This window comes from Marmota marmota, unplaced genomic scaffold, assembly GCF_001458135.2.
Source record: "Marmota marmota marmota unplaced genomic scaffold, marMar, whole genome shotgun sequence".
In the NCBI taxonomy this organism is placed as follows: domain Eukaryota; kingdom Metazoa; phylum Chordata; class Mammalia; order Rodentia; family Sciuridae; genus Marmota; species Marmota marmota.
In genome coordinates, this window is record NW_025999862.1 from 619,177 (window position 1) to 644,098 (window position 24,922).

Here is a 24,922-nt window from a genome sequence, read left to right on the forward strand (position 1 = left end):
GATCTTATGACCTAATACTGATGAGTAGAAAGAGAATGTGCTGCAAATAGTGACCACAATGCCCCAGCACGGGCATGGCTTCATCTAGGACCTTTGCCAAAATAGCAGATTTATAAATCTGAGATCCCAAGAGGGAAGCTAGGCCTCAATCCCAAGTCCTATCGAACACCACCTAGGGCCACACACTCTTGACTGTTGGTAAAGGTGACCCTGTCAACCCACCCGGGCCCTTTACACACCCTCCTGAATCTCCCCAGAGACCAGGTGACTGGCTTAGAGGTGTGGCTAGGACCTTGGAATCAGCTCTTGGGTCAAGAGGCTGGCCCCGAGGTTCACAGAGGTTCACCACCCGGGGAACAGGCTCCCCAGGGCTGCTCCCGCTCCTGCACGCATCTCCCCAGTCCCCAGCTGTGACATCCACTTTAAGTGTTCTCTCTCCCTGGCCATCCCTCAGACAGGCCCTCCCACTGCCTCACCTTTGCCCTCTAATTGCCCTGATCTCATCCCAGCCTCCATAGCTGTGTTTAAAGTCCACCTCTGGGGAGCACACAGATTGAGAGTGCCCGATAATCCCGTTCCTGTCCTGCCTCACATCCGGCCGGTGGGCTGAGGACCTGGACTTCCTGGGACACCGGCTGGGGCTGGAGAAGAGGACTCGGTACCTTTCTACCTAAGGATGAAGCCAGCCGTCAGCTTCTTGGTTTTATGGCTCAGCCTGGGAGGGGGCCTGGCTCAGAGCGACCCCAGCCCCAAGGCAGAGGAGTCCTATTCTGACTGGGGCCTCCGGCACCTCCGGGGCAGCTTCGAATCCGTCAACAGCTACTTTGATTCCTTTCTGGAGCTGCTGGGAGGGAAGAACGGAGTCTGTCAGTACAGGTGCCGATACGGTAAGTGGGCGGTTTCTCTTCTTGTAAAAGCGGTCAGGGGGACCCATCAGCAGCCCCAACGGGCCGCAGTCGGTCACCCACTATCCACCTCTTAGGTGGTGTTTGCAGATTGAGCAAATAAAAATACTGGACAGCCAGTGAAATCGGAAATTCAAATAAACAACTAATGTGTCAAGTACGTCCAATGAAATATTTGAGATCTACTTCTGGGGGAAATTATCTGTGGTTTATCTGGAATTCAAATTTCACTGAGCTTCCTGTATTTTATCAGGGAAACCTTCCCAGGGGCGGTCTTACTCTGCTTGTTGGGAGGCAGAAAAAGGCTGCAAGGAGTGGGGAGAGCGAGCTGAGGGCCTCTGAGGAGTTCTCAGAGATGAAAACTCAAGCCGCAGCTTGGGAGGGAATTCTGCCAGGAAGTGATACTTATTCTGTGGCTCTAAAAGCTTGGAAAAGATTCTGCCTTACCCTGCTGCAGTTCACACCTTCCTCTGGGCATCAATTTGCCAACTCTCCCAAAGTAGAGGTCCCTGCACTGCTGCCCCAGTCAGCCAGGGTCGCAGGGGTTGGGGAGGCTTACTGCCCACGCGGGATTCCAGGTGCTGTTCCTCAAACTAAGCACCAGAAGCAGAATTGTAGGTCAGTGGGAGCTGCTACCCCTTTCTTGCCTCAGTTACAAACAGGGTGAATGAAAGCCAGGGTACACATCAAGCTCCCCAAGAGGAGCCCCTGGGGCCAGTCCTCCCTTGATTCTGCTCAGAAGTCATTCAGTGCAAGGGAAACAGAATGTAGAGCCCTGGGCCTCACACAGGTGAGGTGGTGTGATTTCATTAGTGGAGGAAAAATGTTTTTAAATGTGGTGCTGGAGATTGAACCCAGGCCTTGCGCTTGCTAAGTACAGCTCTACCACTGAGCTGTACTCTCAGCCTGAGAATGCTTTTGGAGTTTACAGTCTCATTAGTTTGATGGTGTCATTTATCCAGTGTTTCCTCATGGGATTCGAGTTGACAATGGCAAGCCAATAATTTAGCCCAGCAACAAAACAGGCTTGAGAAATATTCTCTCCAAACACTCAACAGATAAAACCCGGCTTTCCAGAAACAAAACAGCTACGTACTTGGATTCACCACTAGCAGGAGAGAAGGCTTCCTTACACACTTAAAAGTGAGAGAATGGTTAACCATTGCTTCAGGACCCAAAGTTTTGTAGTAAAGAAGTTTTAACCATATAGGGACACAAGGGTTAAAAAGGACACTATTTCAGTGAAAATTTCACAGGCTAGCAGCCTGGTCTGTACATGGACCCACCTGGACCCTGAGCCACAGACTCATCCAAGGTGGGTTGAAAATGCAGAAGCCGGGTGTCTGGATTACACCCGCCCAGTTTGTACTGATGAGGCAGGAAAGGGTTAACTCACTCCAGGCATTTGAGTCAACACAGGTGTTTTCACTAATATCTGTGGCTTAGCAAATAGATAACAGCCTTTTTTTTTTTTTCTTTAGGATATCTAGAACCAAACCCTCTTCTTTCTAACAAAATGGTATCAAAAGATTTTATCAAACTTTGGTGGCACAGCCTCTAGCCTGCCTCGGCCCAGGTCAGCAGCAACTGGTGGGGGATGGGAACAGTCAACAGAGAGATAACAGAAGGCAAATAACTGCGCTCACTCTGTGCAAAACAGAACCCGCTCAAAGAGAGGCCCGAAAGCCACTTAGGAAAACAGGGGTTTAAGTCTTGTTGCCTTTGGAACCCCAGGGAGCTGAGACCCGGGAGACTGTGCCCAAACAGGACAGAATATCTTCCCAAGTTGATTTTGAGTCAAGCAACAGGTAACACCCAATCACGGTGTCCCAGTTCCTTTTTAGTTTGCTTTGTGACATACCTCGTGCACAAGGCTTCTCTCTCTGAAGCGTGGTTCCCACGTTTGCGGCTGTCTGGAAGCGTCCCACACCCCCTGCCCCGAGCTTATTTAAACAGTTGGCCCCACCCCCTAACGTTTCTGATTGGTGGGTGTGGTCAGATCGTTGGCGTTTCGGAGGATTTGCACCTTAAGTGGTCCTGATGCTGCAGGTCCTGGGTCCACACTGAAGAAAAAAAAAATCAGCTTTAATAACCGAGTTCACCAGAAGGAACATTTTAGCAACAGTGTACCAGAAAAAGACACGTTACTTTTGATAGGTGCTTATCACTGTGTGAAGCAGTAGTTCTCTACCAGGCTACACATTAGAATCAGCTGGGGAGGTTTTTTTTTTAAACAATCTGACACCAAACCAATTAAATCAGAACTTCTGTGGGTTGGACTCAGACATCAGCATTTTAACTGGAGATTCGTTTTCAAGGTGACTAAAGGACAAGGTAAAAGAGCACACTATTCCAAGATGTCACTCCCAGACAATTTCAGCGGCTAGGTTAAACTATTTAAGCAGGTCAAGGTGGGTTTGTATTCTGGCAGCCCATTGTAGCTTGTTCACATAGCTTTCCACACTTCATGTAGTTAAAGCAATTCATTTCCATGTCAACACACAAAAATTGTACTTAAAGGACTGGGCTATAAATATGATGAGAGGGCTGGGGTTGTGGCTCAGAGGTAGAGCGCTGTCTCGCACGTTCGAGACCCTAGGTTCAATTCTCAGCACCACATAAGAATAAATAAGTGAAATAAGGTCTTGTGTCCAACTACAATTAAAAAATAAATTTAAAAAAGATATGATGAGATTCAGTAGCATACACGGCACAGATGGTATTAAGGGGATCTATTACCAGTAGACAAGATCTCCTTGAGAATCATTTTTGAAAATATATATTTCTTTTCTTACACCAGAGATATTCTGTTCCAGTAGGTCTGTTGTAGGACCTTGGAGCCCCACTTTTTTTTGGCGGGGGGTTGTGTTTGGGGTAGAACCCAGCACCTCACACATGCTAGGCATGTGGTCTACCACTGAGCTGCACTTTTAACAGTGGTCCTTGAATCAAACTTTGAGAAATTCTAGTAACAAATAATTCATGAGTTTGAATTTGGGAGGAAAGTCCTATTGCTGGTTACTTTGGGCAATTTTCCTAACTCTTTTAATCTGTTTCCTCATATGAATTAAAAGAATGTTAATAATATTACCTATCTCACAAGGTTATTGTGAGAGTTAAAGATAGTATATAAGGAATTATTGGTATGTATGGAGAATGGTAGGTATCCAAAACATTTTATAAATATCATCAGAAAGACAGTAGCGAACAGGTTCACTGCATTCAGGTTCTTCCCCAAGTCCCAGTGGCTGAACAGAATCCCCTCAGCTTCTGGGGAGAAGTGCCTTGAAGCAATGACAATTTAAATGTTCTCTGTCCTACAAAGGTCTCTGGAGAAGGGTGGTTGGAGCAGAGTTTCTGTGCCTTGTACATGCTGTTCACACTGTCACACTTTAATAAAAGGACCTTGAAATGAATTCTTCTTAGATTTAGTTCTAAGGGGGAAAAAATCTTTAAAGTATCTTTAAACATCAATCTTTAAAAAAATTTTTTTTTGGTTGACAAATAGTGTCTACTTATGAAATACAATATGATGTTTTGATATATGAGTATTTTGTGGTAAGACTCAGTCAAGCTGATTAACATACTCATCCCCTCACCAACTTATTTTTTATGGTGAGAATATTAACAACCTGTTCTTTTCACAAGTTTGAGATCTACAGTATATCGTCATTAGCTATGGTCACCATGATGGACCATAGATCACTAAACCATCCCTTCTGCATAAATGGAACTTTGTACCCTTTTATCAACATCTCCTTTGTCTCCATTCCTCCCCACACCTCACTCCTGCAACCTCTGGTCATCTCTTTTCTTCTCTGTTTCTATGAGATCAATTTTTATTTTTAGGTCACATACAAGGAAGATCATATACTGTTTGTCTTTCTAGCTTATTCCACTCAGTATAATGTCCTCCAGCTTCACACATGTTGTGAATAATGACAGGATTTCCTTTTATAAAGCTGAGGAGTATTTTATTATGCATATGCACCAATTTATTTTTTATCCAGTCATTTGTTGATAGATACTTTGTTAGCTTTCATATCTTGGCTATTGTGAATAAAGCTGTAAGGAACATGGTAATTTTAATTCCTTTGGATATATACCAGTTGAAGGATTTCTGGATTATATGGTAGTTCAACTTTCAGTTTTCTGAGGAACCTCACCAATGGTGTACCTCCTCACCAACATTTGGTATCCACTGTCTTTTCTATAATAGTCATTTTAAGTCTTTCGTTGTGGTTTTAGTTTGCCTTTCCCTGTTTACTGGAGAGGCTGAGCATCTTTTCATGTACTTGTTGACCATTCTTTTGAGAAATGTCTGTTCATATCCTTTCCCATGCACAAGTCAGGTTATTTGTTTTCCTGCTCTCGTGTTGTTTGGATTCCTTTTAATATTTTGGATATTAGCTCCTTATCGGATGTAAGGCTTACAAATATGTTCTCCCAATCTTCAGATTGTCTCTCAGTTCTGTTAATTGTTCCCTTTGGTCCACAAGTTTTTTAGTTTGTTGCAAGTCAGCCTTTTTGTTTTGATTTTTAGAGACAGTTTTATCTGCTGAAATCTTAAATTTTTATGAAGTGTGAGTTCGTATATTTTAAACGGAATGAATTCACAGCCTTCAACAGATTCTCCAGGGGATTTAAAGCCTTGGAAGCACATATATTGCTCCTGTGCTAAGGTGACCAACCTCCCAGTTGGCTGAGGTTAGAGGGGGTTGGAAGCTCCTGGGCTGGGGGTCTTTCAGTACTAAACAGGGACAGCCCCAGGCAAAACAGGCCAAGTGGGTCACCCCACCTCATGCAGTGGCTTAGTCCATTTTAGCTATGGAAACACAGAGTCCATTGTACCTGCTTTGATCTGTCAGTGTGTCAGGCTGAGTTCAAGTGCTTCTGGAGGTAGGAAGCACTTGAGGAGCTTCATCACCAGCACCTCTGCGGGAACCAGCTGGGTGGGGAGAATGGATGCACCCTTTTGGAAGGTCACAGTCACTCCCTTGACTTGGATGGAAAGCCCTACAAGTTTTTACTGTTCATTTCAGCGTGGAGCAAGGCTGGCCCAGGAGGCGGTGCGGGTGGCTGGATGGAGAGCCCAGGTTTCATGGCTAACTCTGCCCCCACCCTCCCTCCTGTTTGTCTTTCAAGTCTTTATGGTGTTTCGCTTTATTCAGAAGGTTTTAAATTTTATGAGATCAAATCAAGTCTCTTTCTTTACAGCCTCTGAGTTCTAGGTCTTGGTTACAAAACCATCCTCACTTCAAGATTATAACAGCAGTCTGCATTTTGTTTTTTTTCCAGTCAAAGCAGCCATAGCTAATACATAAGAGATGAATGTGGCTGTGTTCCAATAAAATTCCTTTATGGGCACTAAAGTTTGAATTTCATATAACTTTTACATGTCATAAAATATTATCCTTGTCTTGACTTTACCCCCCAACCATTGAAAAATATAAAAACCACTTTGAGTTGGCAGGTTACATGAAACAGGCAGTGGCCTGGGCTTAGCCATCACTTGCCAACCCCAAAAGTAGCATTGCAAGTTGCTAGCCCGCTGCTCCTGTAAACAGTCTGAGCCAGAAAATAAAAGCAGGTTGTGGATATAGCACATTATTGATGCTTAGACTTAAAGCATCAAGCTGTAAACTACTCAAACTATAATTTGAGGATCTGGTATATTATTTCTGCCTAGACTCAAACCATCCTCTTTTGTTTTTACACTAACAATCTTCTCTCTTAAGTAGAATTCCTATAGTTAACATTAAATATTAACAGAAAATATTAAACATAATAAAAATAACCTTCACCACCTGTAGGCCAGATAGGAATTTCATTCCATTATCTTTTTTGGCGGGGGCGGGGGGGAGTGGCAGTTACTGGGGATTAAAGTCAGGGCACTTGACCACTGAGGCACATCCCCAGCCCTATTTTGTTATTTTATTTAGGGACACCGAGGTACTTAGTGCCTCATTTTTGCTGAGGCTGGCTTTGAACTCACGATCCTCCTGCCTTAGCCCAGGAAACTGTAGGAATCTGCTGCCAATGCCCTTTACTAGCAAAGCTATTAAAAAGACGTCACATTGTCAAATTTAGATATTTGTCTATCTGTTTAAATTTTTCTTCCTGCCTGGTGTGGTAGATCCTTCTGTAGTCCCAGCTACCTGGGAGGCTGAGGCAGGAGGATCACTTAAGCCCAGGAGTTAGAGGCCAGCCTGAACAACAATAGTGAAACCCTGTCTTAAAAACAAAATAAAACAAACAACAACAACAAAAAAAAAACTTAAGAATTTTCTTCCTGGTATCTATAAACACAATATATGTAGACTATTTGTAAAAGAATAATCTGAAGAAAAATTTAAAAAATTAAAATCACTGTAGTCTCACTTCTAAGAAATAATCACATTTAATTGTGTGGCATGGGTGTGGTTGTTTCCATGTGTGTAATTTGATTATAAATATTGCTTAGTATACTCTACCTATTCCCCCAATCCCTGTGCCCCCTGCCCCACATGGCAGGCTAATAGCATTATCAATGGCAAATGACGTTTCTCAAGAACTTTAACAGTACTACTGGGATGGCTGGTGGGCCGGCAGACTCCAGTATTAAGTTCATTACCAATAACAAGAAACACTGGGTTGAAAAGAAACATCAAAACAGTACACGCTCAAACTAGAATGAAGTAAAGGGAAATATTCAAGTCCCCCAAACAAAGAGAATTAAAATTGAGCTGGTGAACAGGAGACGTAGCTACTGTCCCCCTCAGGTTTTTTTAGTGGGGAACACAGGAGACACCACAGGACTTTATTGATCAACTGTAACCTTCACCTGTGATATGGGGAAGCGGAACCCAACAGCCTGCAGGGAGCTGAGCGACTGAGTCACAGCCCAGTCTGTTTAAAAGGGATTACAGAGCTGGGCGTGGTGGCGCAGTCCTATAATCCCATTGGCTAGGGAGGCTGAGGCAGGAGGATAGTGAGTTCAAAGCCAGCCTCAGCAAAGGCAAGGCGCTAAGCAACTCAATGAGACCTTGTCTCTAAATAAAATACAAAATAGGGCTGGGGATGTGGCTCAGTGGTTGAGTGCTCCTGAGTTCAATCCCCAGTACCCCCCAACCCCCCAAAAAAGGGATTTCAAAAGCTCCACCCAGTGTTCCAAGGAAGCCTCCCATCTACTCGGGGCTGCAGGTGGAATAAAGAATACCTACAAAATGTCACCACCCCAGGCATGTCTGTGCACATGTGAGGAGTCTGAATTCATACAGAATGTACAAGTGTCCTGGTGTGACCATTCCCAGCCAAACAGTTAACATAAATACTGATGTCCCATCTACCTTGGCCCTCTCGGGGCCACAGAAGCATTGAGGAATACTCTCTAGTTGACCCAGGACACAGCGATTCACCCAGAAAACCAAGCCTACTGAAAATGAGCTCCTATTAAAAAATTATGCCCATGTGAGAGAATCTATAGACACTAAAAATATGAGACTTGGCATCCCAGGAATTGAAGATAATATTATAATAAGAACATTTGAAGTTATTAAAGAAATAAGAGAAATAGAAATTATGATTTTAACAGAATTCAATGAAAATGAACACACAAATTTAAAAGAATCAAATAGTACTCTTAAGAAATGAAAGTTACAGTTTTTAAAAGAAAAATCTCCGTGGATGAATTAAATAGCAGGATTAGCCAATTTAAAGAAAATAAGTCAAACAGAAAATGCATTTCATGAAGATTGCTAGTACATAGAGAAGAAATGAAAGTGCACATACGAAAAAGATGAAGACTATGAAAAAGAGATTAAGACACACGAAGGACAGGATGAAAAAGATTGAACATTCTGAATAAGAGGCCCTAGAGGTCTATACCCAAAGGACTTAAAATCAGCATACTACAGTGACACAGCCACATCAATGTTTATAGCAGCTCAATTCACATTAGCTAGACTATGGAACCAACCTAGGTGTTCCTCAATAGATGAATGGATAAAGAAAATGTAGTATATATACTCAATGGAATATTACTCAGCTTTAAAGACAACTGAAATTATGGTATTTGCCAGTAAACTGTTGGAGTTGGAGAACATCATGCTAAGCGAAATAAGCCAATCCCACAAAACCAAAGGCCGAATGTTTTCTCTAATATGTGGATGCCAATTCACAATATTGAATTGTGGTCCTCTTGTTGTATTCTCATGTAGTAAAGAGAGGTGGGGGAGGTGGGGGCGTGAGGGCAACTAGGGAAGAATATCATCACCTTAGATTAGGTAGAGGGAAGTGATGGGAGGGGAGCGGAGGGGATGTGGGGACAGGAAAGATAGTAGAATGAAACAGCCATTATTATTGTATCTATATATGTGACTGCATGACCAATATGATTCTGCAACATGTACACTCAGAAAAATGAGAAATTATATCCCATCTGTGTATGATATCTCAAAGTGCATAAATGCATTCTACTGTCATGTATAACTAATTAAAACAAAATTTTTTTTTTTTTTAAAGAGAGGCCCAAGAGGAAAAACTAAATACAAAGAGGAAAAGAAAATATTTATGCTGTGGTACAAGTTTCCCAGAATTCAAAGACACTCAGGTCTTCAGATTGTTCCAAGCAGGATAAGGAGAAATACTCCACATCTAGGTTCACTATAGTGAAATTATGAGGCTGTAGGAAACTTGCAACCAGTGGACTGGGGTTGTGGCTCAGTGGTAGAGCACTTGCCTAGCATGTGTGAGGTACTGGGTTCAATTCTCAGCACCACATAAAAACAAATAAATTAAACAAATGTTCATCAACAACTAAAAAAAAAAAAAAGAGAGAGAAAGAAAACTTGCAATCATTGTGCACTGCTGGTAAGAATAAAAAAGTGATATTGTTTTTATGGAAAACAGTCTATTGTTTCCTCAAAAAGTTAAACAGAGACTTTACAAGCCAGAAATTCTGCTCCATAGATATGTAACCCAAATAATTGAAAACTGATATTTTTTAATATTCATTTTTTAGTTGTAGGTGGACACAATATCTTTATTTTATTTTTATGTGATGCTAAGGATTGAACCCAGTGCCTCACGCATGCTAGGTGAGCGCTCTACTACTGAGCCACTACCCAGCCAGAAAACTAATATGTAAACAAAACTTTTACACAGTTTTTCATAGCAGCACTGTTCATAATGGCCAAGAGGTAGAAACAATCCAAATGTCCATTAATGAATTAATAAACTGTGGTAAATGTCATAAAATGGAATATTAGTCAACCATACTAATACAACTACAATATAGATGAACTTTGAAAACATTATGCTAAGTGAAAGAAGGCAGGCACAGAATATACATGTTCCATTTCATCTATTTGAAATATCAAGATAGATAAAACTGCCGGGTGTGATGGCACATGCCTGTCATCTCAGTGGCTCAGGAGGTTGAGGCAGGAGTATCATGAATTCAAAGTCAGCCTCAGTAACTGAGCAAAGCCCTTAGCAACTCAGCAAGACTCTGTCCCTAAAATATACTTTTTTAAAAAAGGGGGTTGGGGAATGTGACTCAGTGGTAACCCCACCCTGACCTCCCCCTTCAATCCCTGGTACCAAAAAAAAAAATAATCCACAGAGACAGAAAGCAGATTAGTGGTTTCCAGGGGTTGGGGACAGGGGCAAATGAGGCATGTTATGGAGTGCATTTGTGTCCCTGTCCCTGACAAATTCATATGTTCAAACTCTAATCCCCAGTGGGGTTGTATTATGGGGCACAGCCTTTGGGAGGTAATGAGGTATGGATGAGAGTGAGACCCTATGATGGGATTAGTGTCCTTAGAAGAGAAAGTGGGCCTCTTTACTACATGAGAATACAACAAGAGGACCACAGCCATCCTCAAACCGGGAAGAGGCCTCCCTCAGATGCTGAGTCTGCTGGCACCTGATCTTGAAATTCCCAGCCTCCAGATTTTTTTTTTTTAAGCATATAAAGCAGGGTTTATTTTAAAAAGGGGTAACAAAGACTTCTCCAGGGAGAAGTCCGAGGCTTCCTTTGTTCTCCTGCTCTCTTCCCCTATCTCTACCCTTCCTGCCTAGGCCCAGGCAATGCTTGATGGCTCAGTGGGGTGGCCAGAAGGTGGGACAAGTGGGCTGAAGGGGGAAGTCCAGGATGGAGCAGCCCAGGACACATTAATTAACAACCTTGTAGCTCCCTGTAGGGAGAGGCAATTCCTAGGAGCAGGGGCAGGCTTTTTTTTTTTTTTTTTCCCAAAAAATATTTATTCTTAAGTTTTAGGTGGACACAGTATCTTTATTTTACATTTATGTGGTGCTGAGGATTGAACCCGGTGCCGTGCATGCTAGGTGAGTGCTCTACCACTGAGCCACAACCCCATTCCCAGGGCAGGTTCTTGTAAAGGGTGGAGGAAGGGCTCTTTCAATCCCTCAGGGGACAGTCTCCAACTTCCCAGACTCCCTCAAAATTGGCCTCCTTGATCCAACCCCAGCCTCCAGAATTTTGAGGAATAAATTTCTGTTGTTTAGGCCATCCAGTCTAAACTTTTATTTATTATGGTATTTTTATTATAGCACCCCAAATTGACTGAGAAAGGGAATGACTGCTTCATGGCTACAACGTCTCCTTTGGGAGTGATGGAAATGTTTGGAATTACAGGCAATGGTTCTACAATGTTGTGAATGTATTGAATTGTATACTTTAAAATGTATTTTTGCCGGGTGCTGTGGTGCACGCCTGTAATCCCAGTGGCTCAGGAGGCTGAGACAGGAGGATCGTGAGTTCAAAGCCAGCCTCAGCAATCGCAAGGTGCTAAACAGCTCAGTGAGACCCTGTCTCTAAATAACATACAAAATAGGGGTGGGGATGTGGCTCAGTGGTTTAGTGCCCCTGAGTTCAATCCTTGGTACCTCCCCCACAAAGAAATTTTTATGTTACATGAATTTCATCTCAATAATAAATATATTTCATCAAGAAAGTAGAAAAAAAAGATACCACACAGAATGGGAGAAAATATTTGCAAATCATATATCTGAAAAGCTCTTGTTTACAATGTATATAAAGAATTCTGACAACTCAATAGTTAAAAGAAAAATAACACAATTATAGATTGGATAGAGGATTTGAATAAACATTTTTCCAAAGAAGATATGCTAATGGCCAATAAGAATATGAAAAGATGCTCAACATAATTAATCATTGGGGAGAAGCAAATAATAATTACCATGAAACACCACTTCATACCCACTAGGGTGGCCATTATCAAAAAGGTAGATAACAACAAGTGTTAGAATGTAGAGAAACTGAAACCCACACACATGGCTCGTGGGAATGTAAAAATGTAGCCACTGTGGAAAACAGTCTGTTAGTAACTCAGAATGTTAAATAGTGACCTTATGATCCAGCAGTCTCACACCTATGGAGAAAAGAAGTTTATGTCCACACTAAAACCTGTATCTAAATATTTGTAGCAGTATTATTCATAATAACCCAAAGTGAAAACAACCTGAATGTCCATTAACTGAAGAATGAATAAACAATGTGGTCTATCTATATAATGGAATAATTTTTGGCAATAAAAAGAAATGAGGTACTGAAACTGTCTTGTGGATAAACCATGAAAACATTATGCTAAGGGAAAGAATCTAGAAACAAAAGGCCATATTCTGTATGATGTAGTTTATGTGAGATGACCAGATCATTTATTGAGGGAGAAAGTTTATTATAGCAGGGAGAGATGAAAAAGGATTGCTAATGAATACTGGGTTTCTTTTCTTTTTTTAAAATATCTTATTTATTTATTTTTATATGGTGCTGAGGATCGAACCCAGTGCCTCACATGTGCGAGGCAGGCACTCTACCACTGAGCTACAGCCCCAGCCCCTGTGTTTCTCTTTTGAGATGATAAAAATGTTCTAATAGATTGTGGTGATGCTTGCACACTCTGAATGTTCTAAAACCATTGAATTATACACATTAAATGAGTAAATGCATGATATGTGAATTATATTTCAATAAAGCAATCATAGAAAAAATGTAATGAAAAAGTCCAAATCATAATGACCACAGTAATAGTCATATATTATTGAGTAACAAGTTACCCCACAACCTAGCAGCTTAAAATAGCAAATATGATATCACAATTTCTGAGGGTCAAGCATTCTGGGGGCTTTGCTGGGTAGCTGTGGCTCCGAGTTTCTCCTAAGGTGGTAGTTATGATGCCAGAGAGCCTGCCATCTCTGAAGATTTGACTGGGGCTGTAGGATCTCCTTTGAAATTCATATGGCTATTGGGCAGGAGGCTTGCGTTCTCTGCCAAATGGCCTTTCCACATGGCTGTCCACGACTTGTCCCTCAGAGTGGATGATGATGGGGGGCAGGGGGAGAGCGAGCCTAAGAAAGAGGCCACAGTTTTTTATAATCTTATCTTAGAAGCAACATACCTCCAACTCTGCCATATTCTCTTAGTCACACAAATCAATCCTGTGACAATACACAGGGTATGAACCCCAAAACATGGGGCTCATTGGGGACAACTTGGACCACAATCTTGGACATCTTGGACCACATGTTGTACCATGGCATCAAATACCCAAGCATACTGTAGCAGGAACTTCTTATTGTCCCCTAATATCCATTCTTCCCTTTTCTGTAGTAATAAGATCCTCCTCTCAGTGTTCTGCTAGGTTCCTGGCTGTTCACATTGAATGAAGACTTCATTTCTTAGCCCACCTTTCCAACTAGGAGTTGCCATTTGATTAAGGTCTAGCCAAAGGGAAGTAGGAGGAAGTGACGTGTGTAATGTTCAAAAGTGTGTTTATTAAAGAGAAGAACTAGACCCTTTTAACTCCTTCTACCCTGTTGCTGGTCATATGGACATGGAGCGGGCAGTGAGGTGCCATCTTGGACAGGAGAGCCAGGACAACAAACACTAAGGCTGGTAGACCAGAACTCTAGAAGCAGCCTGGATTTCAGAAAAGTACAGATTTCCCATACTAGCCTGATTAGCCTTACTCCTGGATGACATTTTTTTAATATTTATTTTTTAGTGGTAGTCGGACACAATACCTTCACTTTATTTATTTATTCTTATGTGGTGCTGAGGATTGAACCCAGGGCCTCGCACATGTTAGGCAAGTGCTCTATCACTGAGCTCCAGCCCCAGCCCGTGGATGAGATTTTCTATCTTGTGTGAGGCTCTAAATAATACAGGTATATAAGAGATAAAATAGATATATGGAGAAATTCATAATACTCTATTGAAGGACTAAAGGAAGAATTAAGTAAAGAGTGCCGCAGTCTGGCTGGGCACAAATCACGAGCCACTGAAGCAGGAACAAACTTTATTTCTGAACTCCACCAGCACACTCCACACACGCTCCCCGGGAATCCCCAGGAGAACTCCAAAGTAGCGGCTGAGACAGATAGTAATGCCTCGCCTGTCAACCAATACTATTGGCAAAATGCCAGGGGCCATTCCGACTTGGCTGTGGCTCTCAGCAAAGAGGGCAGTACTATGCTCATGTTTAGAAGACTGAATATCCTAAAAAATCCATTGTCTCCAAATTAATCTATAAGTTCAATGGATTTTTAATCAAAATCTTGACAATATTTCTTATATAATTTATTAAGTTGACTCTTAAACTTCATATGCAAGAGTGAAGGTCCAAGAATAATCCTGACAATTTTGAGGACTATTAAGGAGGGAACAACTTAAAAGCACAGACTTATTATTTAAAAATTAAAATAGGAAGATTGGTGCAAAGGGGCTTCAACTGTACCCAAACCTGCACCCATGCCGTAATTTAAATAAGGTTGGCAAATGTGAATGTATATTATGTTTATAATGCTGAGCAAATGAGTGTTTATTTCTCTGATTTTTTATTCAGTTTTGAAATATTTCATAAATATGTTTATGAATAATTTAAAATAAAATACCTGGTGGAAGAATATTAAAGAAAACCAACCTACCTGTCATGTGCCTCACTCTGAGAATTCATTCTTATGGTGTTTGCTCAGTCTTGGGCTTAGTCTTGCATCTCCTAAAAAGAGTCAGAGACATGGCCAGGTGCAGTGGCCTATAATCCCAGCCGCTCAGGAGGCTGAGACAGGAGGATCTCAAGTTCAAAGCCAGCCTCAGCAACTGAGCAAGACCCAAAGCAACTCAGTGAGACCCTTTCTCTAATAAAATATAAAATAGGGCAGAGATGTGGCTCAGAGGTTGAGTGCCCCAGAGCTCAATCCCTGGTAACTCCCTACCCCCCTAAAGAGGCAGAGATGTAGCGAATATAACCTTTGGAGACAAACAGGAAATCTGAATTTATACCTATTTCCCGTACTTACTATATGATCTTAGATAAGTATGCAACTTTTTAATCTTCATTTTCCTTACTGGGATAATGGGTTAAAATGCTCATTGCAGATGATTGTCCTGAGGTCACCTCAGGTCAAGGTTATTTTTACCTGTTATGATCACCACTGACACATGTGACAAAGCTTCTCTCTGCACATTTACAAGATCACAGAACAACTCAAAAGCCATGTAGGAGAAGCCAAGAAAGAAGAACTTTAAGACTTCTGGGGGCTGGGGTTGTGGCTCAGCGGTAGAGCGTTTTCTGAGCATGCGCGAGGCACGGGGTTCTATCCTCAGTACCACATAAAAATAAATAAATAAAATGAAGGCATTGTGTCCAAGTACAACTAAAAAAATTTTTAAAAAGACTGTTTCTGCTTTGTTCAATGATTCAAATGCCTAAAATATTGTACTGGGTGTTTTCTTTGCTTTTTGATTTATAACATTTGGTCTATTTTTATGGAATCTTACTAAACTTCCTTCAACTCAGTCTTTTTTTTGGTACTGAGGATTGAACTTAACCACTGAGCCTCATCCCCAGCCCATTTTTATATTTTACTTAGAGACAGGGTCTCACTGAGTTGCTCAGGGCCTCTCTAAGCTGCTGCGGCTGGCTTTGAACTCAACGAACCTCCTGCCCCAGCTCCCGAGCCTCTGGGATTACAGGCATGTGCCACTGCTCCTGGCCTCAAGTCAGTCTTTTTGTTTTCAATACTTATTTTTTAGTTGTAGTTGGACACAATACCTTTATTTTACTTATTTTTTATATGGTGCTGAGAGAATCGAACCCAGGGCCTCACACATGCTAGGTGAGTGCTCTACTACTGAGCCACAACCCCAGCCCATCAAGTCAGTCTTAAATGCTTTTGCAATACTGTTAAAATTCCGATTCCGTGAGCATGTGACCAGTTGGTGTTCCACTCATAAAGGCCTGTGGTTGTACAGCAGCCAGAGGAATTTAAAACCATGAAGTTAGCTTGCTTTTGCCATAAGCCTTTCAACGTCATGTACTGGAGAAACATTAGAACTAAAAATTGTTATTAAATAAGTGCTCATAAAATTCCTTGGGATTAGCAGAGAATTTTTCTGAAGGTTATTCTTTTATGACATCATCCTTGTCACCACCTATTTAATATGAATATCTGGTGAGGAACGATGACTTTTAAAGGAAAAACAGAATATGCTTTTAGAAAATCTTTACCTAAAGAATGTTCCCAAATGTTTGATTTCTAAATATTTCTTCCTGCTTCTTTCCTCTCTTGCCCCTGCTAGGAAAGGCACCAATGCCCAGACCTGGCTACAAACCCCAGGAGCCCAACGGCTGCAGCTCCTATTTCCTGGGTCTCAAGGTACCAGAAAGTGTATGTACTGACCACATTACATATTGCTTGATTGGGTTTAACTAAGAGTAATCCAAGAGTTATCGCTAATGGAAGTGATCATTTATGAAGTCTCACTGAGCAACATAATTAGGTATTTTTAATTAGATCTGGGGGAAGGGAGAAAATTCTCAAAGAAGATATCTGATTTCCTTATCTCAGAGGTAACTGTCCCTCAGGTAAGCCTCTCATAGTGGATTAGTACTTTGAAATCACCACTGAAAACATCATCCCACACTTGGGGTATCAAAACATCATTTAAAATAGATCTGACAAGTTTGACTTATTTAAATTAAATTAATGAGCCATTTCAGCGATGTGCTGGTACTGCTACTGAGAGCTGGTTATTTTAATTACATCAGTCTGACTTTTGCAAGCCACTAATTTCACATTGATAATGTCAACTCAGCTATGTTTGGAGTATTAACATCAAAGAAATGTGCAGTCATACCCCCAGCTGCTTGCTAAATGTTTATTAGCACATCACTGATACTTTCACAAACTGTTGACCCCCCCTACGTTTCCTTTAAGACTTCTTAGGAGCACTTCTACCTTCTTCACTATAGAAAAGGAAGTTCATGTAAAATGTAGCTAGAGGGATTTCCTAATAAACTGAGTTTGCATTGTGTCTTAATAAGGCCACCCTTTATTTTTCTACTGACTTAAAGATTTTATTTTGCAATAATTTTCTTTCTTTCTTTCTTTCTTTTTTTTTGTACTGGGGATTGAACTCAGGGACACTTAACCACTAAGCCACATCCCCAGATCTTTTTTGTAGAGATAGGGTTTCACCGAGTTACTTAGAGCCTCACTAAGTTGCTGAGGCTGGCTTTGAACTCGTGATCCTCCTGCCTCAGATTCCAGAGCTGCTGAGATTACAGGTGTGCACCACCACATCCAGCTCCTTTGAAATAATTTTCTAAGCAGCATAATGTTTATTCTTCTAATTAAAATGCTGCTCACCTGTATAAAATTATAAAAGAATCCCCTTTCCTCAATATGATTTTCATCTATATGTCAGAAGCACATCTTAATATACTGATTTTGTTAGAAAAAGAATTTTGACTGCCATTGACTACATTTTCTTAATAAACATATAAGTCCTTATGTCTTGGGGAAAGTGTCCCTTTAGATATCCATCCCTTCTGTCCCGCACAACCTGGGTGCCCAGTCTTGTCAACAACCATTAGAAAGTTATGGACACCAATGTTCTTAGAAATTTTCTTTGAAAATTCTTTCAAATACATATTTATATTACAGAAACCATGCATTTCTGGCTATCAATTTAATAGGTAGAAAATGAGTCATGGTTATTTATAAAACTAAGGACTAAAAAAACAAGCAGTATAACTCCTTGGTATTTATCCTAATGAATTAGTCTCCATACTTGATACATGCATACCCATGTTTATAGCAGCACAATTCAGAATAACCAAACTGTGAAACCAGCCTAGGTGTCTGTCAACTGATGAATGGATAAAGAGTTTTATTCAGATGTAAAGAAAAATAAAATTAAAAGGAAGATGTATGAAATTAGAGACCATTATATAAAGCAAAATAAGCCAAATCTGAAGGTCAAGGGTCATATGTTTTCTCTCATATGTGGAAACTAGAGAGTATAGGGAAAGAAAGGTATGGGGTGGGAATCTCATGAAAATCTAAGGGAGATTAGTAGAGGAAAGGGACCAGGGAGTGGGAAGGGCTGGGGAGTGATATTGGCCAAAGTGGTACTGTTACATTGTGTGCATGTACGAATGTGTAACAACAAACCCCATCATCATATACAACTATAATGCACAAATTTTAAAGTGGAAAAAAATAACAAGTGGTATGCACTCTATTATTTAAAACTAGTTCAAGAACTCCAATTAAATCAAATTATATGATGGTTACTATAGTCATCTAATGCACAGCTGCCTCTATCTTATGTATTTTTAGTTTCGGGGGAGAGGGACAGCAAAATCCTTTACCTTAGGTATCAGATAATGGGAATTTATCCAGAATTGTAGCACCCAGATCTTTGCCTCATCTAATGTGTTAGATTAACTCTTAATGTTTATCAGCTTAAAAGGGCATTTTTAATGGCTAAAGTCCTTGTGCTGCATTAGATATAGAAAATGGAATAAAAATTCAAATAAGAGAACATTTGGGCTGAGGTTGTAGCTCAGTGATAGAGCAAGTGCTTGGCAGGTGTGAGGCACTGGGCTAAATTGTCAGCACCACATATAAATAAATAAATAAAATAAAGGTATTATATCCATCTACAACTAAAAATATTTTTATTTTTTTTTATTTTTTGTTTGTTTTTTGGTGCTGGGGATCAAACCCAGAGCCTTGTGCATGCAAGGCAAGCACTCTACTAACTGAGCTATATCCCCAGCTCCTTAATTTTTAACATTTAAATATAACTTAGAGGAAAGGATCTATAATCACTGGATATTCACTCCTCACCCATACCCTGGAGCCAGATTTACTCAGCTCCCATCCAAGTCCAAGTCTAATTTATTAGAAAAACTGCAAAAGATTCTAAAATGCTCCACTTACATCAAGATACACTTTTCCCAATCCTTTATACACCACAGAGTGATTACTCTTCTTAGGTCACTTTTTTAATCCTCCTTGCTCAAGATTCCTTATCAAATCTAACTAGTTACTTTGGAAGTCCAACTTGACCTTCTTCCTAATTAAAAAAAAAAAAAAAAGTTTTGTTTTGTTTTATTTTGTGGTGCTGAGGATCATACTCAGGGCCTAACACATAGTAGGCAAGTGCTCTAGTACTGAGCTACCCCACCAGTCTGAAAAAGGTTTTTAAGTATACATGCACCCATATACGCGCACGTTATTGCCTGCTAAGATGTTTGAGACCTGAATTGATTTGCTCTCATATGATCTGCTCATTTATCTATCTTCTGTATCCTAAGTCAGTCCTCGTCTCTAAAAATCCTTTCTATCTTCTTTTGAAACCATCTAAAAATAAATTACTTTTTCATAACTCTTAGAGTGGCATTCAATGACCTTAGTTACTCAGTTTAGACCACAACATTCAGAGTTGTTTATGGAACACTCTGTGTGTGTGTGTGTTTACGTAATGTTGTTTGACCACAGTCCACTTTGTTGTATGGGAGGGTCCCTGAGAAATGCTGATGAGCTCTTTGTTTTTGTTTTTCTGATTCACAAAGTTCCTTATTTTTTTATTTGTTCTTTTTAGATATACATGACTCTAGAGCATATTTTGATATATTATACATACATGGAGTATAACTTATTAGGAGCCCATTCTTATGGTTATACATGATGTGGCATTTCATTGGCTGATGATCTCTTGATGGAGGAATTTTTTAATACTTTCTTAGTCTTGGACTCCTTTTCTCAAGCACAATCTTAGATGGAAATGTTAACCTAAGTGTTCATGGAATTTGGAGGTCCAGTGACTCTGTTCTCTTGACTTTCCTTCTGGCTTCTATTTTCGTCACTGTAGCTGCCTGCAGGCTTGAAAATTACTGACATCTCAAGAGAAAAAGATAAAAAATGGGCCCAGCGTTGTTGGTTAAACTAACAAACAAATAATAATCCAAACCTAGCAGCCCGGGCCCCTCAGCCTGTCCTACCCGGCTGTTGGTGTTTCTGAATCCATCTGAATATGTAACAACATTTGAGAACTGGATCAATCCCAAGCTGGGTGAGGTTTTCTAAGGTCTTTGGTCTAAACGTGGCACTTTTGTCCTTCTCTTTTTCTTCTTCCCTTTTATAGATGGACTTGGGCATTCCAGCCATGACCAAGTGCTGCAACCAGCTGGACGTCTGCTATGACACTTGCGGTGCCAACAAATATCGTTGCGATGCAAAATTCCGATGGTGCCTGCACTCGATCTGCTCTGACCTTAAACGGAGCCTGGGCTTTGTCTCCAACGTGGAAGGTAGTTGTCTTAAGGACATTCACTGGTGACGGGGTTTTGATCTTGTTTCACACAGAGAGGTGGCCAGGGCCCCCTTTACTCAAAGAGATTGCCAGGGCTCATGGAGCTTGCTCTCTGGAACACAGGACCACGCAGGAAGGGTGAGGGAAGATTCTGGGCACTTGTTCACGAAAGTGCTTTGCTGTCCTGCCCAGGGGCTGCTGGCTCTGCTCCTGGTGGCAGGACCACACCAAAGCCTTCCCAGAGAAATAAAAGTCTGCCCTTGAAGACAGGAGGAGGAGTTGCCCAACTGGCCTGGGCTATCCATTCCACTGCTAAATAATTTTCCATATAAAGAGTCATGCTACTTAACAGGACCACTCGATTTGCTTTAAGCCCTTTTATATACGTATGTATTTTGCTGACAGGGTAGGAATTTTTTGAAAACTTTTTTTTTTTTTTAGGGGTAAAGGCTTCTGCGTATTTTAGAATCATTATTTTTAAATACTACTTAGCTACTTCGTTTCCAGCACTGACTCTGTGATTTTATTTCCCTAGTTTTAATCTCTCAGCTTCTGAAGCCAAGACATTATATCCAGGTATTATTATTTTATAGTTTTAGATGGTAAAGTTTGAAAGGCAGGCTTATAAAGCTGGCCTCATACCACAGAGCATGCCAGCAGGAGAAAGACTCTTGGATCGATGTCTGGAGTATAGTCCTAGATTGAAAGTGCAAGGACCTGAAACCGTGAATAATTAATTGGGCCCTGTAAAAGGGACAGTCACTCTAGCCTGCATCTACAAAGGGTGAAAAAGAACCTGCTGTTAATCTCAGGTCGGGTCAAGTGACTCCTCCAAGCCATGTCCTATTGATTTTTTTCTCCTAAAAATATCTCCTTGATATCCCACTTGCCTGGTTGCTGCAGATTAACCCAGTCTCTACGTCCCATCCCCAGTCTGTTCTATCCACTGGGATCAGCACTATTTTTATAGCACGTGAATCTGATCATCTCAACATGTTCCCACCCTGTCTCTCCTGTTAAAGTCTTTCAATAGTCTTCTCTTGATGGGTGGCACTTTCCTGTTCAGCCCTGGCTCACCTCCTCCACCAATACTTTGGATATTCAGGATTTCTCTCCTGACAGCTGCCACTGCAAACCACTTGAGTTGGTGACCCTAACCTTTCTGCCCCTCTGCTTGGAACACCCTGACCATCTATTTGTTGGTGGTATCGAAACAGCTTTTTTAAGCTATAATTCATATACAACTCCCTCACTTAAATGCTTGTCAGTATTTTCACAGAATTATGCAATCAGCCCTACAACAAGTTTCAGAACATATTCATCACCCCAAAAAGGCACTTCATAGCTATTAGTGATCTCTCCCCAAACTGCCTGCTCAGCTCAGGGCAACCAAGAATCTACTCTATAGATTTGTTTATTCAGACATTTCATATAAGTGGAAGAAGGCAATATGCAGTCTTTCATGACTGACTTCTTTCATTTGACAAGGTTTATCCATGTTGTAGAAAGTATCAGTATTTAATTCTTTTTTAATTGCTGAGTAATATTTCATTGTATGGCTTTAACATTTAAAAAAAAATCCATGTACCCATCAAATGATCTTTGGGTTATTTCCATCTTTTGGCTGAACTACTGCTGCTATGAACATTGATGTACAAGCTTTTGTGGGGAACTATGTTTTCATTTCTCTTGGGAATATAACTAGGAGAGAAATTGCTGGGTAATATAGTAATTCTATGTTTAATTATTTGAAGAATTGCCAACTGTTTTACCAAATAACTGCACCATTTTATACTCTCACCAGCAATGTATAAATGTTTGCATCTTCACCAACATTTGTTATTATCTGTTTGTTTTTTTTTTTTAATTATAGACCCTAGTGCTTGTAAAGTAGTATCTCATTGTAGGTTTTTTAAAAATATTTTTTAAAGTTTTACATGGACACAATATCTTTATTTTGTTTATTTATTTTTATGTGGTGCTGAGGATCAAACCCAGGGTCTCACACGTGCGAGGCGAGTGCTCTACCACTGAGCCACAACCCAAGCCCCGTTTTTTTTTTTTTTTTAATATTTGTTTTTTTTGGTTAGACACAATACCTTTATTTTGTTTATTTATTTTTTTTTATGTGGTGTTGATGATCGAACCCAGGTCCTCGCGCATGCTAGGCAAGCGCTCTACCACTGAACCATAATCCCAGCCCCTCGTTGTGGTTTTGATTTGCATCTCAGTGGCAATTAATGATGTCAAGCATCTTTTTCTGTGCTTACTGACCACTGCTTATATGCTTAGGAAAACTGTCTATTCAGATCCTTTGACCCTTTTAAATTGGGTTATTAATCTTTGTATTATTGAGTCATAAAAGTTCTCCAAGTTCTTCTTCAACAGATACGATCTGCAAATATTTTCTCCTATTTTTTTTCTCATTTTCTTGATGGTATTATTTGCAGCACAGAAGTTTTAAATTTTGATTAAGTTCAACTTATTTATTTTTCTTTAGTCACTTGTACTTTGGTGTCCTGTGTAGTAATAAGGGTGCCTACCCAATGTCCAGAAGATTTACTGGTGTTTTCTTAGAGATTCATTGTTCTAGCTGTGGTCTGTGATCCAGTTTGAGTTAATATTTGTGTATGGCATGAGAAAAGGCCTGGCTTCATTCTTTTCTATGTGGACATTCAGTTGTTAAAGCATCATTTGTTGAAAAGACTGTTCTTTCCCACATTAAATTGGTCTTTGCACTCTGACAAAAATCAAATGATAATAAATGTAAGGACTTATTTCTAGACTTTTAATTCTATTCCATTGATCCATGTCAGTGCCACTCTGTCTTTATTACTATACAATTGTAGTAAATTCCACAATCAAGATTCATGCAAGTTGAAGCATGTATCAGGACTTCATTTTCCTTATCATTCTTAAAGTTGAAACTTGCTCTGAGATGCCTTCCCTCATAACCCTTGCCCCCAAAAGATTAGAGACCTTTGCTGTGGGCTCCCACACCGCCTTGGGGTTACTTTCATCATGGTGTAGTGGAACTCTCTGTGGACCTGCCCATCCTGTCTACATCTTGGTGAGGTCCTTGAGTTGAGGATGATGCCTTTTGTCTGTGTATCCCTGGCCCCTAAGAGAGTGGCTGACAGACATGTCATGCACTCAAGTGTTTTTCAATAGGAGAATGATTGAACTTACTTGAACAGGGAAAGCTACAGGAAACAATGGTAGTTATCTGAGGGAGTATCTTGGGAAACAGTGAACTTAGTGGCACTGAAGATTCCGATTACTAACATCTCAAAGTGTTTTCTGCTTTATTGGAATGGATGGTTGTTTTTCTAAAACAAGTCTCTTTTATTTTTATTTTTTTTTTAATTTTTATTGTTGGTTGTTCAAAACATTACATAGTTCTTGATATATCATATTTCACACTTTGATTCAAGTGGGTTATGAACTCCCAACAAGTCTCTCTTAAATGTATGCTTTTCCTTTTAATTCTGTATTCAGATGACTGCCCCCACTTTGACATGAAGCCCAGAGGGTATCATGTCATCTTTGAAAATACATTGTCCCCTCACAATGATACCACTAGGGATAGTCCTCCGTGTTCACCTTTATATTTTTCTTCATCTTTTTCAAGTAGCCTGTGATTCTCTGGCTGACACCGTGTTCAATACTGTATGGACCTTGGGCTGCCGACCCTTTATGAATAGCCAACGGGCAGCTTGCATCTGCGCAGAAGAGGAGAAAGAAGAATTATGAGCATGAGCTGATCCCTCCCTGGTTCTGAGTGACCCCACAGCTGTCAAGTCTCAGAGATGCTGACGTGGTAGATGTGTGTCAGCCTTTCTTCCACCAGTTTGGATACCATAAAGCAGGAGAAAGGAAAACAGCAAGTTGAATCACTCAAGGAAAATTGAGAAAGAGATGTGGAGAGACTGAAAACTGTTCTTCACTTGAACTCTGATCTCCCAGCCAAGGCACGGGTGCCTGGGAATTCAGTTCTTAGCTTAAAAATGAAACTACAAGCAAACCCTCCTATCCCTGGACCTGATCATCACATTCCTAAGTGAAGTTTGGGGGAGTCCAACCAGTTGCAAAGCAATGACTTTCCTCTGGCCCATGCTTCAGTTGCCAGCCAGCACCTCACGTTTAATAAAGTGTACTTTTTAGAAAACTTGAAGAGATGAATGAATTCCATTATCACTTATCTTTCCATTTCATTTAGAAGAGAACAGAACCCATACTGGTAAGTTCCCCAATGACAACCATGATTTCCACTGGAGCCGAAGAGAGAAAAACAGGGGACGGGGTCAGAGGCTTACCTGATGAAGGCCAGCTGGAATTAGGGCTCTGAGGTGCCAGTTCTTCCTCCAGTGGCCGCCCCTGTTGG

At 40.7% G+C, this 24,922-nt stretch overlaps 1 protein-coding gene across 4 annotated transcripts; it reads left to right on the plus strand.

Moving 5' to 3' along the window:
- Positions 1-513: 513 nt before the first annotated feature.
- Positions 514-24,712, plus strand: Pla2g12b (phospholipase A2 group XIIB). 4 transcript variants are annotated; one of them, XM_015500507.2, is made up of 4 exons: positions 514-887; positions 16,513-16,589; positions 20,371-20,536; positions 24,173-24,712. In XM_015500507.2, exons 1-4 carry the CDS (start codon positions 677-679, stop codon positions 24,289-24,291), a joined length of 573 nt encoding a protein of 190 aa, XP_015355993.1. In that variant the 5' UTR covers positions 514-676; the 3' UTR covers positions 24,292-24,712. The 4 variants fall into 4 exon arrangements, with proteins under 4 accessions (XP_015355993.1, XP_015355992.1, XP_015355991.1 ...); XM_015500506.2 differs by having other exon boundaries at positions 516-887; positions 24,170-24,712; XM_015500505.2 differs by having other exon boundaries at positions 517-887; positions 16,513-16,601.
- The last annotated feature ends 210 nt before the right edge of the window (positions 24,713-24,922 follow it).